Here is an 18,876-nt window from a genome sequence, read left to right as displayed (position 1 = left end):
CCAGCAGAGAACCTGAGCAGGAGATACATACCTGTGCTCCTTTCTCCTCATCCCTTCTTGGCCCTCCCACATTGCCAGCTGCCTATCAAACAACAGCTGCCAATCAAACAGCAGGGTTGGGCAAGAGGCAAGGAGGGAAAGGCAAAATGGCTGCCTGGGAACTCTGCCAGCCCTCTTGTCATGAGGGAAATGTTGTGGAAACCGAGTTGTTGCCGCACAACTTTTTCCATTCCTACCTTCTAATTCATAAATCTTTTTTCCCCCTAAAGCAGATACTATAATAATAATAATAATAATAATAATAATAATAATAATAATAATAATAATAATAATAATAATAATAATAATAATAATAAATTTGGATTTATTAGCCGCTCCCTTTCCGGGCAGGACTCGGGGCGGCGTACACCAAGACATATATAAACATACATATATACAAAAGACATACATGCACGGAGGAGGTAATAGATTAAAACATTAAGACAAATTAAAACCATTAACAAATAAAAAATCCAATATACAATAAAAATGTAAAATTTAAAAAAAAAAAGACAGTCAGGAGGAATATGAAAAGATTACGGTTGAGCCAGGCCGGATGATTGAAAGAGGTGGGTCTTCAACTGTACACGGAAGGAGCGGAGATCGGAAATAATCCTGATGTCACGGGGGAGGTCATTCCACAGGGCTGGGCCCATCACAGAGAAGGCTCTGCTCCTGGATGTCGCCCCCCGACACTGTTTGGCGGACGGCACCTGGAGAAGTCCCTCTCTGTCTGAGCGAATTGGTCGTAGGGATGTGTGGGGCAGGATGCGATCCTGCATGTAACTAGGTCCTCTGCCATGAAGCGCTTTAAAGATCATAATCAAAACCTTGAAACGCACTCGGTAGACCACAGGAAGCCAGTGCAGCTCGCGCAGGAGAGGTGTTACAGGGGAGTATCTAGACCTCCCCATAATCACCCGCGCGGCCGCATTCTGGACCAACTGTAGTCTCCGAGTGCATCTCAAGGGAAGCCCCATGTAGAGAGCATTGAAGTAGTCCAGGCGAGACGTCACTAGCGCATGGGTGACTGTGCGTAGGGCATCCCGGTCCAATAAGGGGCGCAATTGGCGCATCAGGCGGACCTGATGGAACGCCCCCCTAGCCACGGCTGTTACATGGTCATCCATGGACAGCCAGGCATCTAGGAGGACGCCCAAATTGCGCACCTGTTCCATGGGGGCTAGTTGCACGCCCCCAATGGCCAGAGATGGAAGCACCTGGTTGAACCGGGGGGCCGGAAGCCACAGCCACTCCGTCTTGGAAGGGTTGAGTTTTAGTCGGTTGCCATCCATCCAGACCCGTACGGCCTCCAAACACCGGGACATCATTTCGACGGCCTCATTGGGGTGGTTCGGGGTGGAAATGTATAGCTGAGTATCATCAGCATACAGATGATATCCCACCCCAAAGCCACGGATGATCTCGCCCAGCGGTTTCATGTATGTGTTGAACAGGAGAGGCGAGAGCACCGATCCCTGTGGCACTCCACATGTGAGTGACCTCCGGGTCGAACTCTGCTCCCCTGCCAACACACGTTGCGTCCGGTCAGAGAGGTAGGAGCCAAACCACCGTAAAACGGTGCCCCTGACTCCCAGCCCCTCTAGCCGGTGCAACAGGATACCATGGTCGATGGTATCGAACGCCGCCGAGAGATCTAATAGGACCAGGATAGAGGAACAACCCCTATCTCTGGCCCTCCAGAGATCATCAACCAATGCGACCAAGGCCGTCTCCGTGCTGTGCCCGGGTCGGAAGCCGGACTGGCGCGGGTCTAGATAATCATTTTCCTCCAGGTGACGTGGGAACTGCTGTACCACCACATTCTCTACAACCTTCGCTAAAAAAGGAAGGTTGGAGACAGGACGATAATTGGCTAGGTCCGTTGGGTCCAGGGAAGGCTTCTTGAGCAGGGGCCTCACCACCGCCTCTTTCAAGGCGGCCGGTAGAGATCCCTCACCCAACGAGCCATTCACTAGGCCCAGGAGCCAGTCGCGCGTAACCTCCCAGGATGCCAGTACAAGCCAGGAGGGACACGGGTCCAATAAACATGTGGTGGGTCGCAGACGTCCACGCAACCTGTCCAAATCCTCGATGGCAACCGAGTCAAACTCCTCCCAAAGCGGTCCCTCAAGACTCGCCACGGGCGTCTCTACTGGACCACTGAAAGGGGCCCATCCCATCCGGATTTGAGCGACTTTGTCCTGTAGATATTTCCCAAACTCCTCTGCTCTGCCCTGTAAAGGGGCTTCCCACGGTCTCTCAAACAAGAGGGAGCGGGTCACCCGAAACAGGGCGGCAGGGCGGTTATCTGCGGATGCAATAAGAGCGGCACAATATTGACGTTTGGCCGCTCTTAGTGCCACAAGGTACGTCCTCAAATAGGCTCGTGCCTGTGCTCGGTCAAATTCGGAACGGGAGGATCTCCAACGACTCTCTAGGCGTCTCTTGTGGCGTTTCATCACCCTTAGTTCCTCAGTAAACCAAGGGGCCAGGGTGGTTCGTCGCCGCAGGAGAGGCCGCAAAGGCGCCACCCGGTCTAGGGCCCCGGTAGTCGCACTATTCCATGCGTCTACCAGGTCCTCTACTCGAGGGCGGGTCAGATTCACAGGAGGTGGCCCAAGCTCCGTCTGGAACCTATCTGGTTCCATCATGCGCTTGGGGCGGAACCATCTAATGCCTTCCGGTTCCGCCTCCTCGCGGTGGGGGGTAGCACCAGGGAAGTCAAGGCGGAGAAGTGAGTGATCCGACCATGACAGGGGAATAATAGCTAGATCCCCTATTCCCAGATCACTCGTCCATTGGCCAGAGACAAAGACAAGGTCCAGCGTGTGGCCTCCCTCGTGAGTAGGGCCCTGAATTAACTGGGTCAGGTCCATGGCTGTCATGGAAGCCATGAACTCCCGAACCCCCTCAGACGCTTCTCCCATCGACGGCAGATTAAAATCCCCCATCACTAACAGTTTGGGGGTCTCAACCGCCACCGATGAGATCAGCTCGAGGAGTTCAGGCAGGGCCGCTGACGTATAGCGAGGAGCCAGGTATACTATCAGCAGGCCCAACTGCCTCCCTGGGCCCCATCTCACGACAAGGGACTCACACCCGGATGTATGTGGCACAGTGAACTCTCTCGGCTCTAAGTCTTCCCGGATAATCACTGCTACCCCACCGCCCCTTCCCTGGGCCCGAGGCTGGTGAAATGCTCGATAACCTGGCGGGCACATTTCCACGAGGGGTAAACCACCCTCGTGGCCCAACCAGGTCTCGGTTATTCCTGCGAGGTCCGGCACCCCCTCCAAAATTAGATCGTGGATGAGGGGGGCCTTATTGACAACGGACCTCGCGTTGCATAACATCAGTCTCAGGCCTTGGGTCTGTAGAACCTGACCACCTAGTCTGCAGGGGTTGGTACGAATGACCGGGAATGACCAAAAACCCCGGTCTCCCAACCGACTACGTGCTCTTGATCTGTCCTCGCACCTGCCCCTCCCCACGACCGTTGGTATCAAGGAGCCCTGCACAGGAATGCTATCTTCCCTCTCCTCCCCCACTCCGCTCCCTCCCCCCTCGACCACACCTAGGTGCCTGGCTCTCCCATCCCTCCTGACTTCCCCCACCCCACCCCTGGAACCCCTTACAACTTTTAAAAAACAATTAATTAAAAAACCCCTCAGTGTGCGCTTCCTCCACCTCTCTGGGTTAATGAACCCGTCCTCGAGGTGGGCCCTTGAGAGGGCAGGAGGCCATAGCTGCGAGAGGGGGGACTCCCGCATCAAAATAAGATCAGACCTCGTATACATAATAAATGGTAAATAATAGATACATAAATACATCGGGCTAAAGATGGTTACTGGGTGCTAAAGGTGTTAAATAACTCTGCCCATTAAAAATCATAACAGAACGGCAACCAAGATTACAAGATGAAAGAGATGAGAGAGATGGGTAGAGAAATAGGTAGAAGTGGTTAAAAAATAAGTGGGGCCTATAATCTACAGTTCTTAATAGTAGGGGGTTAGGCAGATCTTAAAAACCGTAAGAGAGTGAGCAGATAGTCCATAGCAGGCGGGGGGGGGGGGGGGGGCTCAGCAGCTCCCCATAGTCCTTTCATGCCCCAGATGGTAAGGGGTTAAGTCGTCCTCAAAGTTTGTACAGAGACAAGCTAATCATCCATACTGGGAGGGAGGTGGTGTCGGCGGCTCCCTGTGAGCCTTTCAAGCCCCAGCGTCGCCTAAGCGCCCTTTCAGGCGACCTCAGTTATTCAATCCACATTTCAGGCGGCCTCTGTTATTCAATCCACATTTCAGGTGGCTACAGTTATTCAATCCACACCTTCTGCCAGCCTCCGGCACCTTCCAGCAACTCAGGCGACTCAGATGTTACAATGTTTCCATGTTTCAGTGTTACAATGTCTCACGCCCAGCTCAGACCTCCCAAGACCTCCACTGGGCTTCTGGTAGGCTCGGGGCTCCCAGCCGGTCCAGCGGGTCGGGGACTGATGTTTGGAGCCCCCGATGATCTTCCAAGCCGCCTCTGCCACCCCCGCCTCCCTTCGCCTTCTCTCAAGTGAGGACGCCATCGTATCCCTGTCGCTAGCTGCTCAGGGCGCTCAGGGCGTCGTTGATCTCACCTCAGGCTGTCGAAGCTACCGTGGCTTGCAAACGCCCGCAAACGCCGACCAAGCTGATACTATGGTAGATACAACAAGCTATCCCAAAGGTGCTTTTTCAAAAGGCAACCGGGCTTTGTTTTTCCTGGAAGAGGTTTCGCTCCTCATCCAAGAAGCTTCGTCGTTGATCTCACCTCAGGCTGTCGAAGCTACCGTGGCTTGCAAACGCCCGCAAACGCCGACCAAGCTGATACTATGGTAGATACAACAAGCTATCCCAAAGGTGCTTTTTCAAAAGGCAACCGGGCTTTGTTTTTCCTGGAAGAGGTTTCGCTCCTCATCCAAGAAGCTTCGTCGTTGATCTCACCTCAGGCTGTCGAAGCTACCGTGGCTTGCAAACGCCCGCAAACGCCGACCAAGCTGATACTATGGTAGATACAACAAGCTATCCCAAAGGTGCTTTTTCAAAAGGCAACCGGGCTTTGTTTTTCCTGGAAGAGGTTTCGCTCCTCATCCAAGAAGCTTCGCTTCTTGGATGAGGAGCGAAACCTCTTCCAGGAAAAACAAAGTCCGGTTGCCTTTTGAAAAAGCCCCTCTGGGACAATCATGACCTGGATGACTGAGAACCTGAATAAACATACCACAAGCTAAGCTCCCATCTTGAATTTTAATGAGGCATTCAATCCAGTTTGAATCCTGGAGCAGTCACTTTGTTCTGACAACTGTTACATTCCAACATCGGAGTGCCTTGAAGTGATTCTGTACCAGATTTCTCTTCCCTTTGACAACGTTACATGTTTATCATTTCACGCGTCTTATATTATCCATGAAGCATAACAATAAGCGGGCATGTTTAATTGCAGAGATCCCCTGAGGAAGGATGTTTGAAACTCAAAAGAGCCAAATCCACCTTTAAAAATTCTAGCTGATACTGGATGTAACTATAAAATCAACAATAATGATTTAAAGTCATTGTTGCAATTCTGAATTACTTGGGTATTGCAGCTGTCCTCATTAGTGGGCAAAAACACCTGCCTTTACTAGCAGATGCTCTTAAGGAAACATAAAGTCTTGCTGCTTGCATATTTAAACAATCTCTTTAAAAGCTGCAAGATTCCCAGTTCCTTTGGAAAATACTGTAATATGGAAGCAAAACTGTGACAAGGAGGCTTGCTTTTGGTTGTATTCCATTCAGTCTGTAGTATATAACAGCCTTTCTTGAAATTGATTTACACTATCTACATGGTTTATTTCTTTGTTTGCTTATTTATTTAGTTATTTATTCCACTTTTATTATTTTCATAAATAAATCAAGGTGGTGAACATACGCAATACTCTTCCTAGTTTCTCCACAATAGCAATCCTGGGAGATGGGTTAGACTGGGAGAGAGGAGATAGGGAGGGAGGGAAGGAGAGAGAGAAGGAGGGAGGGAGAGGGGGGGAGAGAGAAGAAGGTGGGTGGGAGGGAGGGAGGGAGACAGATGTAAGGAGGGGGAGGGGAAGTGAGAAGGAGGGAGGGAGGGTAGGCAGAGATATAGAAGAAGGTGAGAGGAAGGAGATGGGACGAGGGGGAGGGGGAGTGAGAAGGAGAAGGAGGGAGGGACCGAGAGAAAGGGATGGTGGGAGGGGGAGAGAGTGAGAGAGCAAGAGAGAAAAAGAGAGAGGGAAGGTGGGAGGGAGGGAGAGAGAAAAAGGAGATGGAGGGGTGGAGGCAGAGACAGACAGAGAGAGAGAGATGGAGGGAGGAGAGAGAGAGAGAGGGAGAGGGAGGGAGGGAGGGAGGGAGGGAGGGAGGGAGGGAGGGAGGGAGAGAGAGAGAGAGAGAGAGAGAGAGAGAGAGACAGAGAGACAGAGAGACAGAGAGACAGAGAGACAGAGAGAGAGACTGGCCAGTCACTCAGCTTGGCTTGTGTCTATGGTGGAACTAAAATTCACTGTCTCCTGGTGATTGGTCCAAGCCCAACCAGCTGACTTTCATACCTAAGGCAGGACTGCTCACAGTCTTGTGGTGTGTTAACCACTAGACCAAATTAGTCTATCAACAGTAGTTTCATATCTTTATATGCACACTGAAAAGGATTCAGCCTGCTTCTGAATTTACTTGGGCTAGCTGAGAAATGAAAAGAAGTTGACATTTCTGACCAGAAATGGACGTGTTATGACTGAACAGCTCTAAAAATATATCTTGGCTTAAAAGTTGCCTCCAAGTATGCACGTCTTAAAGAACATTTCTGAGCAAGGGGGAAAAAAGGTAAGCGTGAAACCTCAGGTGGAATCAGATACCCTACGGAGAGTCCCTCTGCACTCCCCTATCAAAACAACGACAGAGTTTGTTTGCTTGGAAATAATGACCGCAATGCTTTGTTTTGGGGCGACAGGCTTGGTGTTTGCTTTGGAGCGGTCATTTGTAGAACCTAATTTAAGATAAAACCTGCAAGACAGCCTGGGGGATTGTATTGCAAACTCATTAAGGCATGGAATATAGGGAGGTACAAACAGATGATAAAACCATTAAACAGGAAACAAAATAAAAAGGCACGAAGGCTGTTGTCGTACAGTCCAATAAATGTCAGCTGAATGCAAGGCAACCAACGTTCGCTTGAAGTAAAAGCTGATTTTATAACCCTAGTATTTCATTCCTCCTCCATTTTATAAGGCTAATGCCATGTAAACACTCACCCGTAAACAGATACCAGAGGTTATTTGGTTCCAATGTTTCTACTTCACCCCTGCGAGCTGTCTTTCTGTGCCGTATTTTATAGCCGGTGATAAATCCATTTTGCATGCTGGACGGTGGAGGTAACCAACTCACTTTGATGCTCTGTAAAGCAAAGACATTAAACTGGATGTTGCCGTATTAATTTTCTGATTCCCTAAGAACGTAAACATGCCAGCCTACTCAAAAGCCTTGGTAAATTCATGTCCCATTGATTTGAAAGGGGTAAATCTAGAAATAATTCCTTGAGTGTTAGACCCGCTAATAAGGGTGTACAAATTGCTTGACTTGATTAGGTAAAGGTTGAGCTAGCCTTCCCAAATGATCACTAGAGGGCAGCAAGGAATTAGAGGTTGTGTGTTCTCTGCTGCCATCTAGAGGTTACCCATCTAGGACTGGATAACATTTGGTTTCTTGCAGTGGCCAATCAGAAGTCCCTCTATGATTTAAAAGCAGGGGGAAAAGAAAAAGAGAAAAAGTAAATGATCTTTTCCTGCCATTGTTCACTTGCAATGTTATTTGAAGATATGCTGCTCTCAACTTGGAGGTCACATTGAATCTTAAAGATCAATAATCCTCAGAGACATATCTTTTATGAATTGAGTTACAGATAGTCCTCAACTTAGAATATTCACTAGCCCAGCATTGCCCGGGTATTTATTTATAGGGGGAAAATACCCGGACCAAATGTAATTTCTAATGTTGGATATATCCCCTTACCAGAGGGAGCCCCCTTGTGGAGTACTGTGAAGCCATTACCATGGCAACTCCACCGTGCTGTACAACAGAAGCCATTTAAAGGCACAACAGGCTGCATCTTAACAGAACACCCCCCCCCCAAGGGGTGTTAGGGGTGTCTTACCCCCACAGTATTTTTCTACAGAGAGTAAGTCATCTGTGTACTAAGTTTACTTGAAATTGCTCAGCGTGTTCCAAAGTTATGCTGGGACACACACACACACACACACACACACACACACACACACACATGTATATATAGATTTAGCAATTGCTTGAAGTTACAGTGGCACTGAAAAATGTGACTTACAACTGGACCTCACACTTCTGACCAATTTTTCGCACTTGCAACAATTTTTCGCACTTGCAACCAGCAAGTATTTATGACTGCACAATTCACTTTAACATCTGCAGTGATCCACTTAACAGCCATGCCAAGCAAGCTTATAAAATTGGGTGTGAACTCAACAATCGCCTGAGATTCTGGTCCCAGTTGTGATTGTGTGTCGAAAACTACCTGTAGTAGCTACCACCCTATCCTGTGATAATGAATTGTACAGAGGCAGTACATGTCCATAAAATATTCCTTCGTGCATACTGGCAATCTTATTTCAATATGCCAAGCAATCATTTTTCTGCAGGAAACTATTCCATTTCAGAAGACACCGTAATGGTATTGAACTGTTCTCTCTTACTGCCCCTGATGTTGAAATGATTGCATAGCCAACCCAACAGCTGTGTCCAGAAAACATATTTTAACAGGTCAGTTAAAGATCTAGCAGCTAGTGGAGTGGTGCGGTGGTCTAGAGGTGGATCTCTCACCTCAGAAACAGGAGGCTGTGGGTTCAATCCTCGGTAGAGGCAGATATTACTCTGTTTCTGGGCACACTGAGAATATATCCGCTGAACAAAACTCCGCATTGGTGACAGGAATGGCATCTGGCCATTAATATGCTCTGCTAGCTCCATTCAGTTTCCCTGACTCCACCCCCTCAAGGGATTATGGGGATTGTTAAATGAAGATGAGTGAAAGATCTAGCAACTACACTGATGATATGTAAAGCTTTGTTATTTTCTTGTTCAGCATTTATTTATTTATGCCAAGGAGTATGCAAAAGCATTCCAAGACCCTACTTTCAAGTAGGACAGGCCGAGGAAGAAGCTCTGCTCTTTATTCCTTTCTGCTTTTCCCTTTACACCAAAGAAGAAATCTTTCAATGTGCCCACTCATTCATTAAAGTAAATGACTATACTGTGGCTCCAGACTGAAGAGTAGCCATTGCCAATAAAGCAGAGGATAATATAAAGAAAGTAGATAAATGTTATTATTTTGCTGTAGGAAATTTCAATTCTTTTATTTTCTGCGGCATTACAACTCCTGGGAGCAACATGAACGCAAAGGGGAGGCTCATAAAATGCCTTGATTGAGTAAAACAACAGAGCGGGGGGGGGGGATCGGAAAAAGTAAAAGAAAGGAACAGCTAAAGGCCTTATTTTTGTTTGCAAGCAAAGACACATGAAAATAACCTGAAAGGTCAGCATAAAACAATCAAAACAGTTACTTGGCCAACTGCATTATTGTACTGTGGGTGAAAACCTTTTTTACTTAAAGTGAGTCCTGTCAAAATGGATTCCATGGAACACAAATCACTCGTGTCAACCCAGAACTGAGAATCAGGTTCTTTCTGAATGTGGGCTTCATGCTGTTTCAGGAAAGGGCTAAACCCATCACAAAAAGCAGCATGAATAACAAATGACAGAAAGAGCTGTGCTTACGAACCAGGTCCGAGGAAGGATGTTCCCTTCGGCTTCTAGCCCTGTGATGGTGAACCTATGGCACGTGTGCCCGAAGTGGCATGGGGAGCCATGTCGCCCATTCTTCTTCCGGATTTCTGGCATGCCTGCGATGATCAGCTGACCTTTGCACATGTGGCAGTGCCAGAAACCGGAAGAGCTGGTCTTCTGTTTTCTGGTGTATGTGCGCTGGCCTGCTGATTAGTGCGTGCACATGCATGGCAGTAACCAGAAGACTTGCTGGCTGATGCGTGAGCACATGTCAGAAACCGGAAGCTTATTTTCCGGTACGCACATGCTGCCTGGGCAGCTCCTGTTCCTGGTCGCAGCCCAGACAAGTGCACATGCACGGGCAAAGCGCACCTGAATGTGCGAAGTGCTTCCTTTTCGACACTCAGTGCAGGAAAAGTTCACTATCACTCTTCTAGCCCATATGACTGGCTAAATTCTGTTTAGGTTGATCAAGGTCTTCTTTTCAAGCCAGACAGTCCATATATACACTATATTGCCAAAAGTATTCGCTCACCTGCCTTTACTCACATATGAACTTACTGGAAGTGACATCCCATTCCTAATCCATAGGGTTCAAAATGACGTCGGTCCACCCTTTGCAGCTATCACAGCTTCAACTCTTCTGGGAAGGCTGTCCATAAGGTTCAGGAGTGTGTTGATGGGAATTTTTGACCATTCTTCCAGAAGTGCATTTGTGAGGTCACACACTGATGTTGGACGAGTTTACGTGGCCTACCACTTCGTGGCTGAGTTGCTGTCGTTCCCAAACACTTCCACGTTCTTATAGTACAGCTGACAGTTGACTGTGGAATATATAGGAGCGAGGAAATTTCACGACTGGATTTGTTGCAAAGGTGGCATCCTATCACAATTCCACACTGGAATTCATTGAGCTCCTGAGAGTGACCCCTTCTTTCACCAATGTTTGTAAAACCAGTCTGCATGCCTAGGGACTTGATTTTATACACCTGGGGCCATGGAAGTGATTGGAACACCTAATTCTGATTATTTGGATGAGTGAGCGAATACTTTTGGCAATATAGTATATCTTCTGTGATGAAAAGAGAATAACAGAATAGCAGAGTTAGAAGAGACCTTGGCAGTCTTCTAGTGCAACCCCCTGCTCAAGCAGGAAACCCTACACCACTTCAGACAAATGGCTTTCCGATCTGTTTTTAAAATCTCCAGTGTCAGAGCTGGAGGCAAGTGGTTCCACAGATGAATTGTTCCAGCTGTCAGGAAATTTCTCCTTAGTTTTAAGTCAGTTCTCTCCTTGATTAGTTTCCATCCATTGCTTCTTGTCCTGCCCTCAGGTGCTTTGGAGAAAAGGAGCCATATTTGCCATCCTTGCTATAGACCAGGGGTGTCGAACTTAAGGCCCGGGGGGCTGGATCCGGCCCATGGGGAGCTGAGGTCTGGCCCAATGAAGGACCAGCCCGCTGTGTGTCTGTCAGCAAAAATGGGCTGGCGAGCTCCGTTTTTGGCTGTAACAGCCTCCTGCAACCCTCTGCCAGTGAAAACAGAGCTTGGGAGGGCTGCCCGCATCCCTCCCAAGCTCCATTTTTGCTGACAGAGGGTTGCAGGAAACCATCGCAGCCAAAAATGGAGCTCGCCAGCCTGTTTTCACTGGCAGAGCGTCCGTACCACCACACGCTCCCCTGACACAAGTGCCATCGAACTGGGCATGCCTGCTACAGCCCCCTGAGGTCAATCGCAACCCTAATGCAGCTCTCAATGAAAATGAGTTTGACACCCCTGCTATAGAGCTTTGGAGCAAGGGCTGCCCAATGGAAGGCAAGCCACTCACATTCTCACCAATGAGTTTCCTCGTAACTGAATAACTGCAAGAAGATCATACTCTACGCCTAACAATTTCACTGAAATTTCAGGAGCAAATTCTTTCCCACTAAATTGGATGAGAACTGGTAAATTCGTCCTGCTCCTTCTAGTTCGAGGCCAAGGCTGGCTAAGTTTTTTGTTGTTGCATGCCAAAAGCGCAAGTGAGCCCGCCCCCACATGCATGAACATGTGAACCCCCTTGCTCTTCCTCCTCCCCCACACATGCACGTGACACCCGCCCGGCGCCCTGTTTTGGGGCTAGTAGGGCTCCCTGCAGCCTCCTGGGAGCAAAAATAGGTTGCAGGGGCGGTGTGCCACACGGTGTGCTCCCCCCTACCCCTGCACATGCGCATGTGACCCCCCACCCCCGGCATATGCACACATGTCTCCCGAATGCACCTTTCCCCCTGTGCATGTGCAGCAGAGACCTAAAAATCATGTGGTTGGCAGGAGGCGCATGCACATGGGCGGTGGAGCTGAGCTGGGACGATGGCTCACATGCCCACAGAGAGGGCTCTGGTTGCCACCTGTGGCACGTGTGCCATAGGTTCTCCATCATGGTTGTAGGCTTCGGTCTTCATGTTTAAATCCTTCCCCTCCAAAAGAGCCATGTACATTACTTCAGTACTGCAACACAGATATCTCTTTTTCCCTAACCTTGCCTTTTCTAACTGAGAGCTGGTTCTACTTTTCAGATATCGAACAGCAGGGAGCACCTGTGCATTCCTCCATGCAGATTTTGCCAACATCTGGAAGACTAGAGAATGCTTATCCCTACATTAGAACAAACAACTTCTTTGCCAACCTTCAGATGCACATGTATAGATGTATTCCCAGCATGTACAATACAATAGCAGAGTTGGAAGGGACCTTGGAGGTCTTCTAGTCCAACCCCCTGCCTAAGGAGGAAACCCTATACTGTTTCAGACAAATGGCTCTCCAACATCTTCTTAAAGACTTCCAGTGTTGGTACAGTTTTGCCTTTGAAAATCCACTTAAAGCGTAGCACCTACAGATGAAATTAAACAACTTGCGTTTCACTGCAGTGATGCTAAGTACATTTAGGCAAAGAAAAAAGATAAATGTGCTTTAGGAAGATGTAATTTTAAAGGAAAATAATAAAGCAAGCACTTGCAGATAGAAACATGTCTGGCCTACGACCGTCTCTCTAGAAAGTATTTTCAAAAAATATATGCAAAGAAAGAATGCAGAGCTGTGGGGCTGTACAGTGTTTTGGATGTAGAGTTAAAAAGGGGGCTTTGAAGACTCCATCTAGCATCTGTAGCAACTCCTTAAATGTCAAATATCTTTTCCTGGGATTATGCTGAAGCTGTAATTTTAAGCAAAGACGCAGTTGATTTTAGGAGTTGCCAATGTGTTCCAAATATTTGAAGACTTCATTGCTGTAATGAGCTATATGCCATGGATGGATTATAGAATAATTGAATTTTGAGGCTTCCGCAGAAATTATTAGTCTGAAATTATAAATGACTGGCGGAACTTAGATGTTTGGTGCCAAAATCTGGCCACAATTGAATTTCTGGAGCTCCTACTCTTAATGCCTTCACAGTGATACTCTCTGGCACCAAGGAAAACTGTGTTTACATCAAGATCACCAATTAAACACGGTTTTAATAGCATTTCTCAATGACTGCCCGAAATTAGCTCTGTAAGGTCTAGCTGTTCCTTTCAAAACAAAGCTGGAATCCAGCCAATTAATAGCGGCAGATGTTGACAATTCTTTTGTAAAATATCCAAATTTAATGCAGAAGGGACTTTATTAATTCAAAGATAAATCTAAAGCGTTGATATACAAGAAGGTTTATAATATACAGGATGAAATTCAATTTTTCCAAGTGTATGTCAAAATCCTTTTGTATGCCATCTGAAACGCATTTTGTGCTGTATGACATAAAATGTCCATATGGATTAACAGACTGCTTTTATCCATTCTGAAAACAGGTTTGTTAAATGTGAGTTTTGTAGCCAAGATCGGAAAGAAAGCTTTAGGCATGTAACGGTTATATGAAAATGCAGATGCAAAGACATAGTTTTAAAATGTACTTTATGAACCCAAGAGCAAACCTATAAAATGTTTTGAAAACAATACTATTTCTAGAGGTTAAGGAGCATCCTAGCAGTGCAGGGTTTAAATGTAATTATATGCAACAGGTTGAAAAGTAAGATTTATTTAGTAGTGCAAATCCACCAAAATCAATATATGCCTCAGTTCTGCAATAGTTCTGCAACTATGAGTTCAATCAAAGTGATCAGGTTTGGATACATCAATGCACAAAAAGAGAGATGTAAGTTATTTCAGGGTCCACAATTTAATTTAGCCACGTACTCCAATTCTTTCACCAGAATATCTCACAATTGACAAAAATCAGTTAAATACTTATTTTCACATTTATCTGTTTCATAGACTTTGCTCTGCATAACTGTGTTATCTTAACTGTGTCAGGCAATATTTTCTGATTGTGATATCATACATACAGATATATTAGAGATATTTTGTTTGCTTGTTTAGATATTCTTGAGATATTCCAAATCTCATGCAGAGGGGTCAACTTATTTTCCAAACCACCAGAAGCCAGGACATGAAACAATGGATAAAAATTACTCAAGGAAAGAAGCAACCTGTAAGTAAGAGGGAAGCGTCCTAACAGTGAGGACAATTAACCAGTAGAATCCCTTGCCTTCAGAAGTTGTGAGTGCTCCATCACTGGAGGCTTTAAAAAAGAGAAATGGTATAGGGTCTCCTGCTTGAGCAGGGGGGTGGACTAGAAGACCTCCAAGGTCCCTTCCAACTTTATTCTGATTCAGGACAAGAATCTACAATGTGGATGAAACATTCCAAAACTGATTAATCTCTCCTTATTTAGTCAGTCTTAATGCTGAATACATATTGAGGGAAATGGCATTGGAAGAAAATAATCATGGTTTAAAAATTGGAAAAAGAAACATCTGTGCTATGCTGATAACATTATTCTGATAGCTGAAAATGCCACAGAGCTCTTCCAGCTTTGGTGATGAAAGCCAAGAACCACAGGGAGAAAAGAATGGGACTGCAATTAAATATAAAGGTAAAGGTTCCCCTCACACATATGTGCTAGTCATTCCTGACTCTAGGGGGCAATGCTCATCTCCGTTTCAAAGCCGAAGAGCCAGCGCTGTCCAAGGACATCTCCGTGGTCATGTGGCCGGCATGACTAAATGCCGAAGGAGCACGGAACGCTGTTATCTTCCCCCAAAAAGTGGTTCCTATTTTACTAATTGCATTTTTACATGCTTTCGAACTACTAGGTTGGCAGAAGCTGGGACAAGTAACGGGAGCTCACTCCATTACATGGCTCTAGGGATTCGAACCGCCAAACTGTCAACCTTTCTGATCAACAAGCTCAGTGTCTTAGCCCTTGAGATACCGCACCCCTTCACTCAAATGTAAACAAGACCAAATTATGATAGCAACTAGTTTTAAAATTGACAATGAAGACATTAATGAATAGTTTCTTCCTCTTAGGATCAATTATTAATAGTAGAGGAACCAGCCGTCAGGAAATATGCCGTAGACTGGCCCTTGAAGTGAGGACCTTGCAAAGTCATTCAGATGCCTTGATGTGTGAGATGTTTTTTCTTGTGACCTTCTATGGAAGTGAAAGTTAGGCTATGAAGAATCAGAATAGAAACAGCATTGATCCTTTTTTTTTTAATTTAGCATTGAAGATCTTTAAGAAGGCCACAAACATACAATTAGTTTTGGTTCTACCTGGAAACCACTTTTGGACTTTGTGCTTGCGGTGGAAAAAAAATTGAAACTTTGATTTTGGGTTTTGCTGATTAGAGAGGTTTGCTGCTGTAGAAATGGCTATTGTATATTATTACTAGCTGGATACCCATGCTTTGCTACAAAACTGTGTGATCGGGCTTGCTAAATTGACACAAAAAGCCCGCAGGCCGGATGAGTCATGCGCTGGCCACATCCATGCCCGGTCTAGGGAGGGGGAGCAGAACATCTAACTCCATAGCATTGACGTGTGTTAATATAATACTGTATAAAAATACTTAATGATCTGATGATTATTTCGAAAAATCCTTTCTTAGAGAGCACACAGAGGCCAAAAGGAACATACGTGCCAAATTTCAAGTTTGTAGGCTTTACTGTTATGGAGATATCGTGATGAGTGAGTGGTTGTTGGCTTTTATATACTAAATATACTGTACTGTGTATATATATATATATATATATATATATATATATATATATATATATATATATATATATATATATATATATATATATATATATATAAGGTTGATGTTATTGCTACTTATTCTACTGCATCTAAGTACTAGTACTAGTATTAGTACTTATTCTACTGCATCAAAAGGGGTCAAAAGTCACATTTTTTCTTTTTTTTCCCTTCTATCCACCCCTCCTCAGGTTGCTGTCGGCCAGGTGACCCCCCAGGGAGAGAGCCTTCTCTGTGGGAGCACCTTCCCTTTGGAATGAGCTGACCCTGGAGCTTTGCATAATTCCCGACCTCCGGTCCTTCCGGCGTGCCCTAAAAAGTTGGCTTTTCCAGCAAGCCAGCCTGGCCTGAATAAAATTTAATTTTAATTTAATTTCTAAATCTCATTGTAAATGTCTATTGGGTTTTTTGGATATTCTATTTAATCTTTCTTTTATCTTTTGTAATATGTGTTTTTATGTTGTACACCACCCTGAGTCCTTTGGAAGAAGGGCGGCATGTAAGTCTAATACATCTAAACCTAAACCTAAACCTAAAACCTTCCCTTTTCCTTCCTTTGTTTTCCTATTATTTTTTGCTTTGTATTTTCTATTTATATTTTGATAAACTAATAAAATGTCAAAACGGATAAGAAGATCACAAACATCCAAGAAAACAGTCAATTGCAGCATAGACCGTGTGTGTGTGTGTGTGTAACAACTGACAACCACCAAGGAAAAACTCAAAGCGCTGGGAAAAATTCAGAGAGAGTGGAAAAGAGACAGCCAATATCTTGCTTATACTGGCAATGGATATCTTGTTGGAAGACTTTAAAGGGCCAGACTGCAAACATCCTAGAGAAGATCAGGGGTGTCAAATTTGCATCATCATGGCATCATCATGTGACATATTGCAACTTTTCCCCATTTGCTAAACTGGGCATGGGCATGGCCAGCGTGACGCATCTAGTCTGCAAGCCGCAAGTTTGACAGCCCTGATCTTAATGATCACTAAGAGCTAATGTCAATTTGATAGCATTTAATCAATCAATTTATAAACCAATCAACCCCAGGATCTAGTAATCCTAGTAGATATTGGGGAAAGAAGGACCACTGTCCACATATAAGATGATTGGGCGGAAATGGGGATTTTGCAGTTAGAACAATTAATCAGTGGAACAGAAATTGTCTCCAGAAGTTGTGAATGCCCCAACACTGGAAGTCTTTAAGAAGATGTTGGATAGCCATTTGTCTGAAACGGTATAGGGTTTCCTGCCTAGGCAGGGGGTTGAGCTAGAAGACCTCCAAGGTCCCTTCCAACTCTGCTATTGTATTGTATTGTATTGCAGTATCCTTCCCCTGGAGTGGGAAGGGAATAGACATTTTACAGTATCCTTCCCCTGCCACGCCCGTCAAGCCAAGCCCCCTAAGCCATGACCACAGAACCGGTAGTAGAAATTTTTGAATCTCACCACTGATAAAAAACACCCTAGTAATATCAACTTTGCATGCAGTGTCAATAGTTTTCCGTCTATTTTTTCAGCCTATTTTTATGTTTAGCTATTGTACACTTTTAATTTTTTTTTTAAAAAGTACATTCCTCTTTGTAGAGGGAAAGGTGTTTAAGATGGACCAACCTTAAGGGCATTCTTAGAGCTGGTCCATTTCAATCATTCGTTATCTTGAAAGGAGACTTAAATGAGCCAATCCTTCAGTCAATAAAAAAAGGACTGCCTCAGCTTTGTGGAGCTCACTTTTTCTTTCCCTAATGGAGAAGTTGATGGATTTTTGTTCCCTTTTTATTGTTTTGACCAGTGAGCAGCTTTTGTGCAGCTGGCATAACTGGAAAGAGATTTATTTCACCAGGAAATGGAGCATCCTGAGGAGAAATGAGCAGAACATGATGTAGTGACACCCTACCAGGAATGAGCCTTCAAAGAGGGGAAAAAAATCTATCCTCAGAAATGTCTATTATAGCAGCTGTGAATGTTCTGCAGATACCAACTATTGAGAGATCACTGTGAATACAATACACAACATTCGTTCAGATTGCTTCGTTTGCAAAAGGGCTGGGGAGATTTCAGATAACGCTTCGCAGGAAACCAGACAAATGTTTATGCTTGTTAGATCTCCTAGTCATCATCTTCTTCCTCCTGTCTGGATTGAGTCATCAAACCGAACCCACAAAAGAAGGATTTATCATTTAAAGGGGCTGGATTTACAGAACATGCTACGTTTTGGTCTTAGTAGATGGGTTATGTGTATATGTTTACCTTACTCATCCACGAACATGAGGAAGGAAGAGGAAACAAGCCATTGTAGGAAGAACTGCAACAGTTACATTTATGCATTTGTAAATCTATGGAATCTAATACATATAGGCCAGTAGTGGTAATCAGCCGGTTCAGACTGGTTCAGGCGAACCGGTAGTGGCAACCTGCTGGTGTACCTGCCTTCCCGCTCCGGCTCTATGCTGTCCTGTTTAGCCACATTTTCTAAGCCACACGATGTGTGCAAGCTCCACACGTGTGCAAAGTGCATGCACGGAAGGCCGTGCAAATGTGTGGAAGGTGCGGTCTCTCACACAGTTTTGGTGTGCAGTGAACCAGTGGTAAAATTATGTGAAACCCATCTCTAATATAGGCATTTAAAAAATCTAATATACATATACACACCTAATTGGTCATAGATGTGGTGGAATGTTACACAGAGTTGCAGGGGGGGAGGGTCCCCAAGGAGCAATGAAGCAAGCCAGCTTGGAATATTTGGTATGCAGGAAGGGGGACAAGGCAAACTCTCCTTAACCTTTCACAGGGCATATCTAATAGTTACGCAGATGTGTACTTTAGTTTGGTAAGATACCTGTCTACAGGCAAGCAACAATAAAGAATCTACTCTGAA

General features: G+C 45.4%; 1 protein-coding gene across 1 annotated transcript in view; it reads right to left on the bottom strand.

The window, feature by feature from the left end:
• The window catches only part of DCC (DCC netrin 1 receptor), a 1,323,879-nt gene that overhangs the window by 222,988 nt on the left and 1,082,015 nt on the right, over positions 1–18,876 (bottom strand). The window contains exon 13 of the mRNA XM_081942031.1: positions 7,325–7,466. Within this exon, the coding sequence (XP_081798157.1) occupies positions 7,325–7,466 (142 nt within the window). The remainder of the gene's footprint in view (positions 1–7,324; positions 7,467–18,876) is intronic.

This window comes from Natrix helvetica, assembly GCF_964273705.1.
Source record: "Natrix helvetica genome assembly, chromosome: 2".
Lineage (NCBI taxonomy): Eukaryota > Metazoa > Chordata > Lepidosauria > Squamata > Natricidae > Natrix > Natrix helvetica.
The sequence above is the reverse complement of the archived record's forward strand: the minus strand, read 5'-3'. Positions and strand labels throughout refer to the sequence as shown.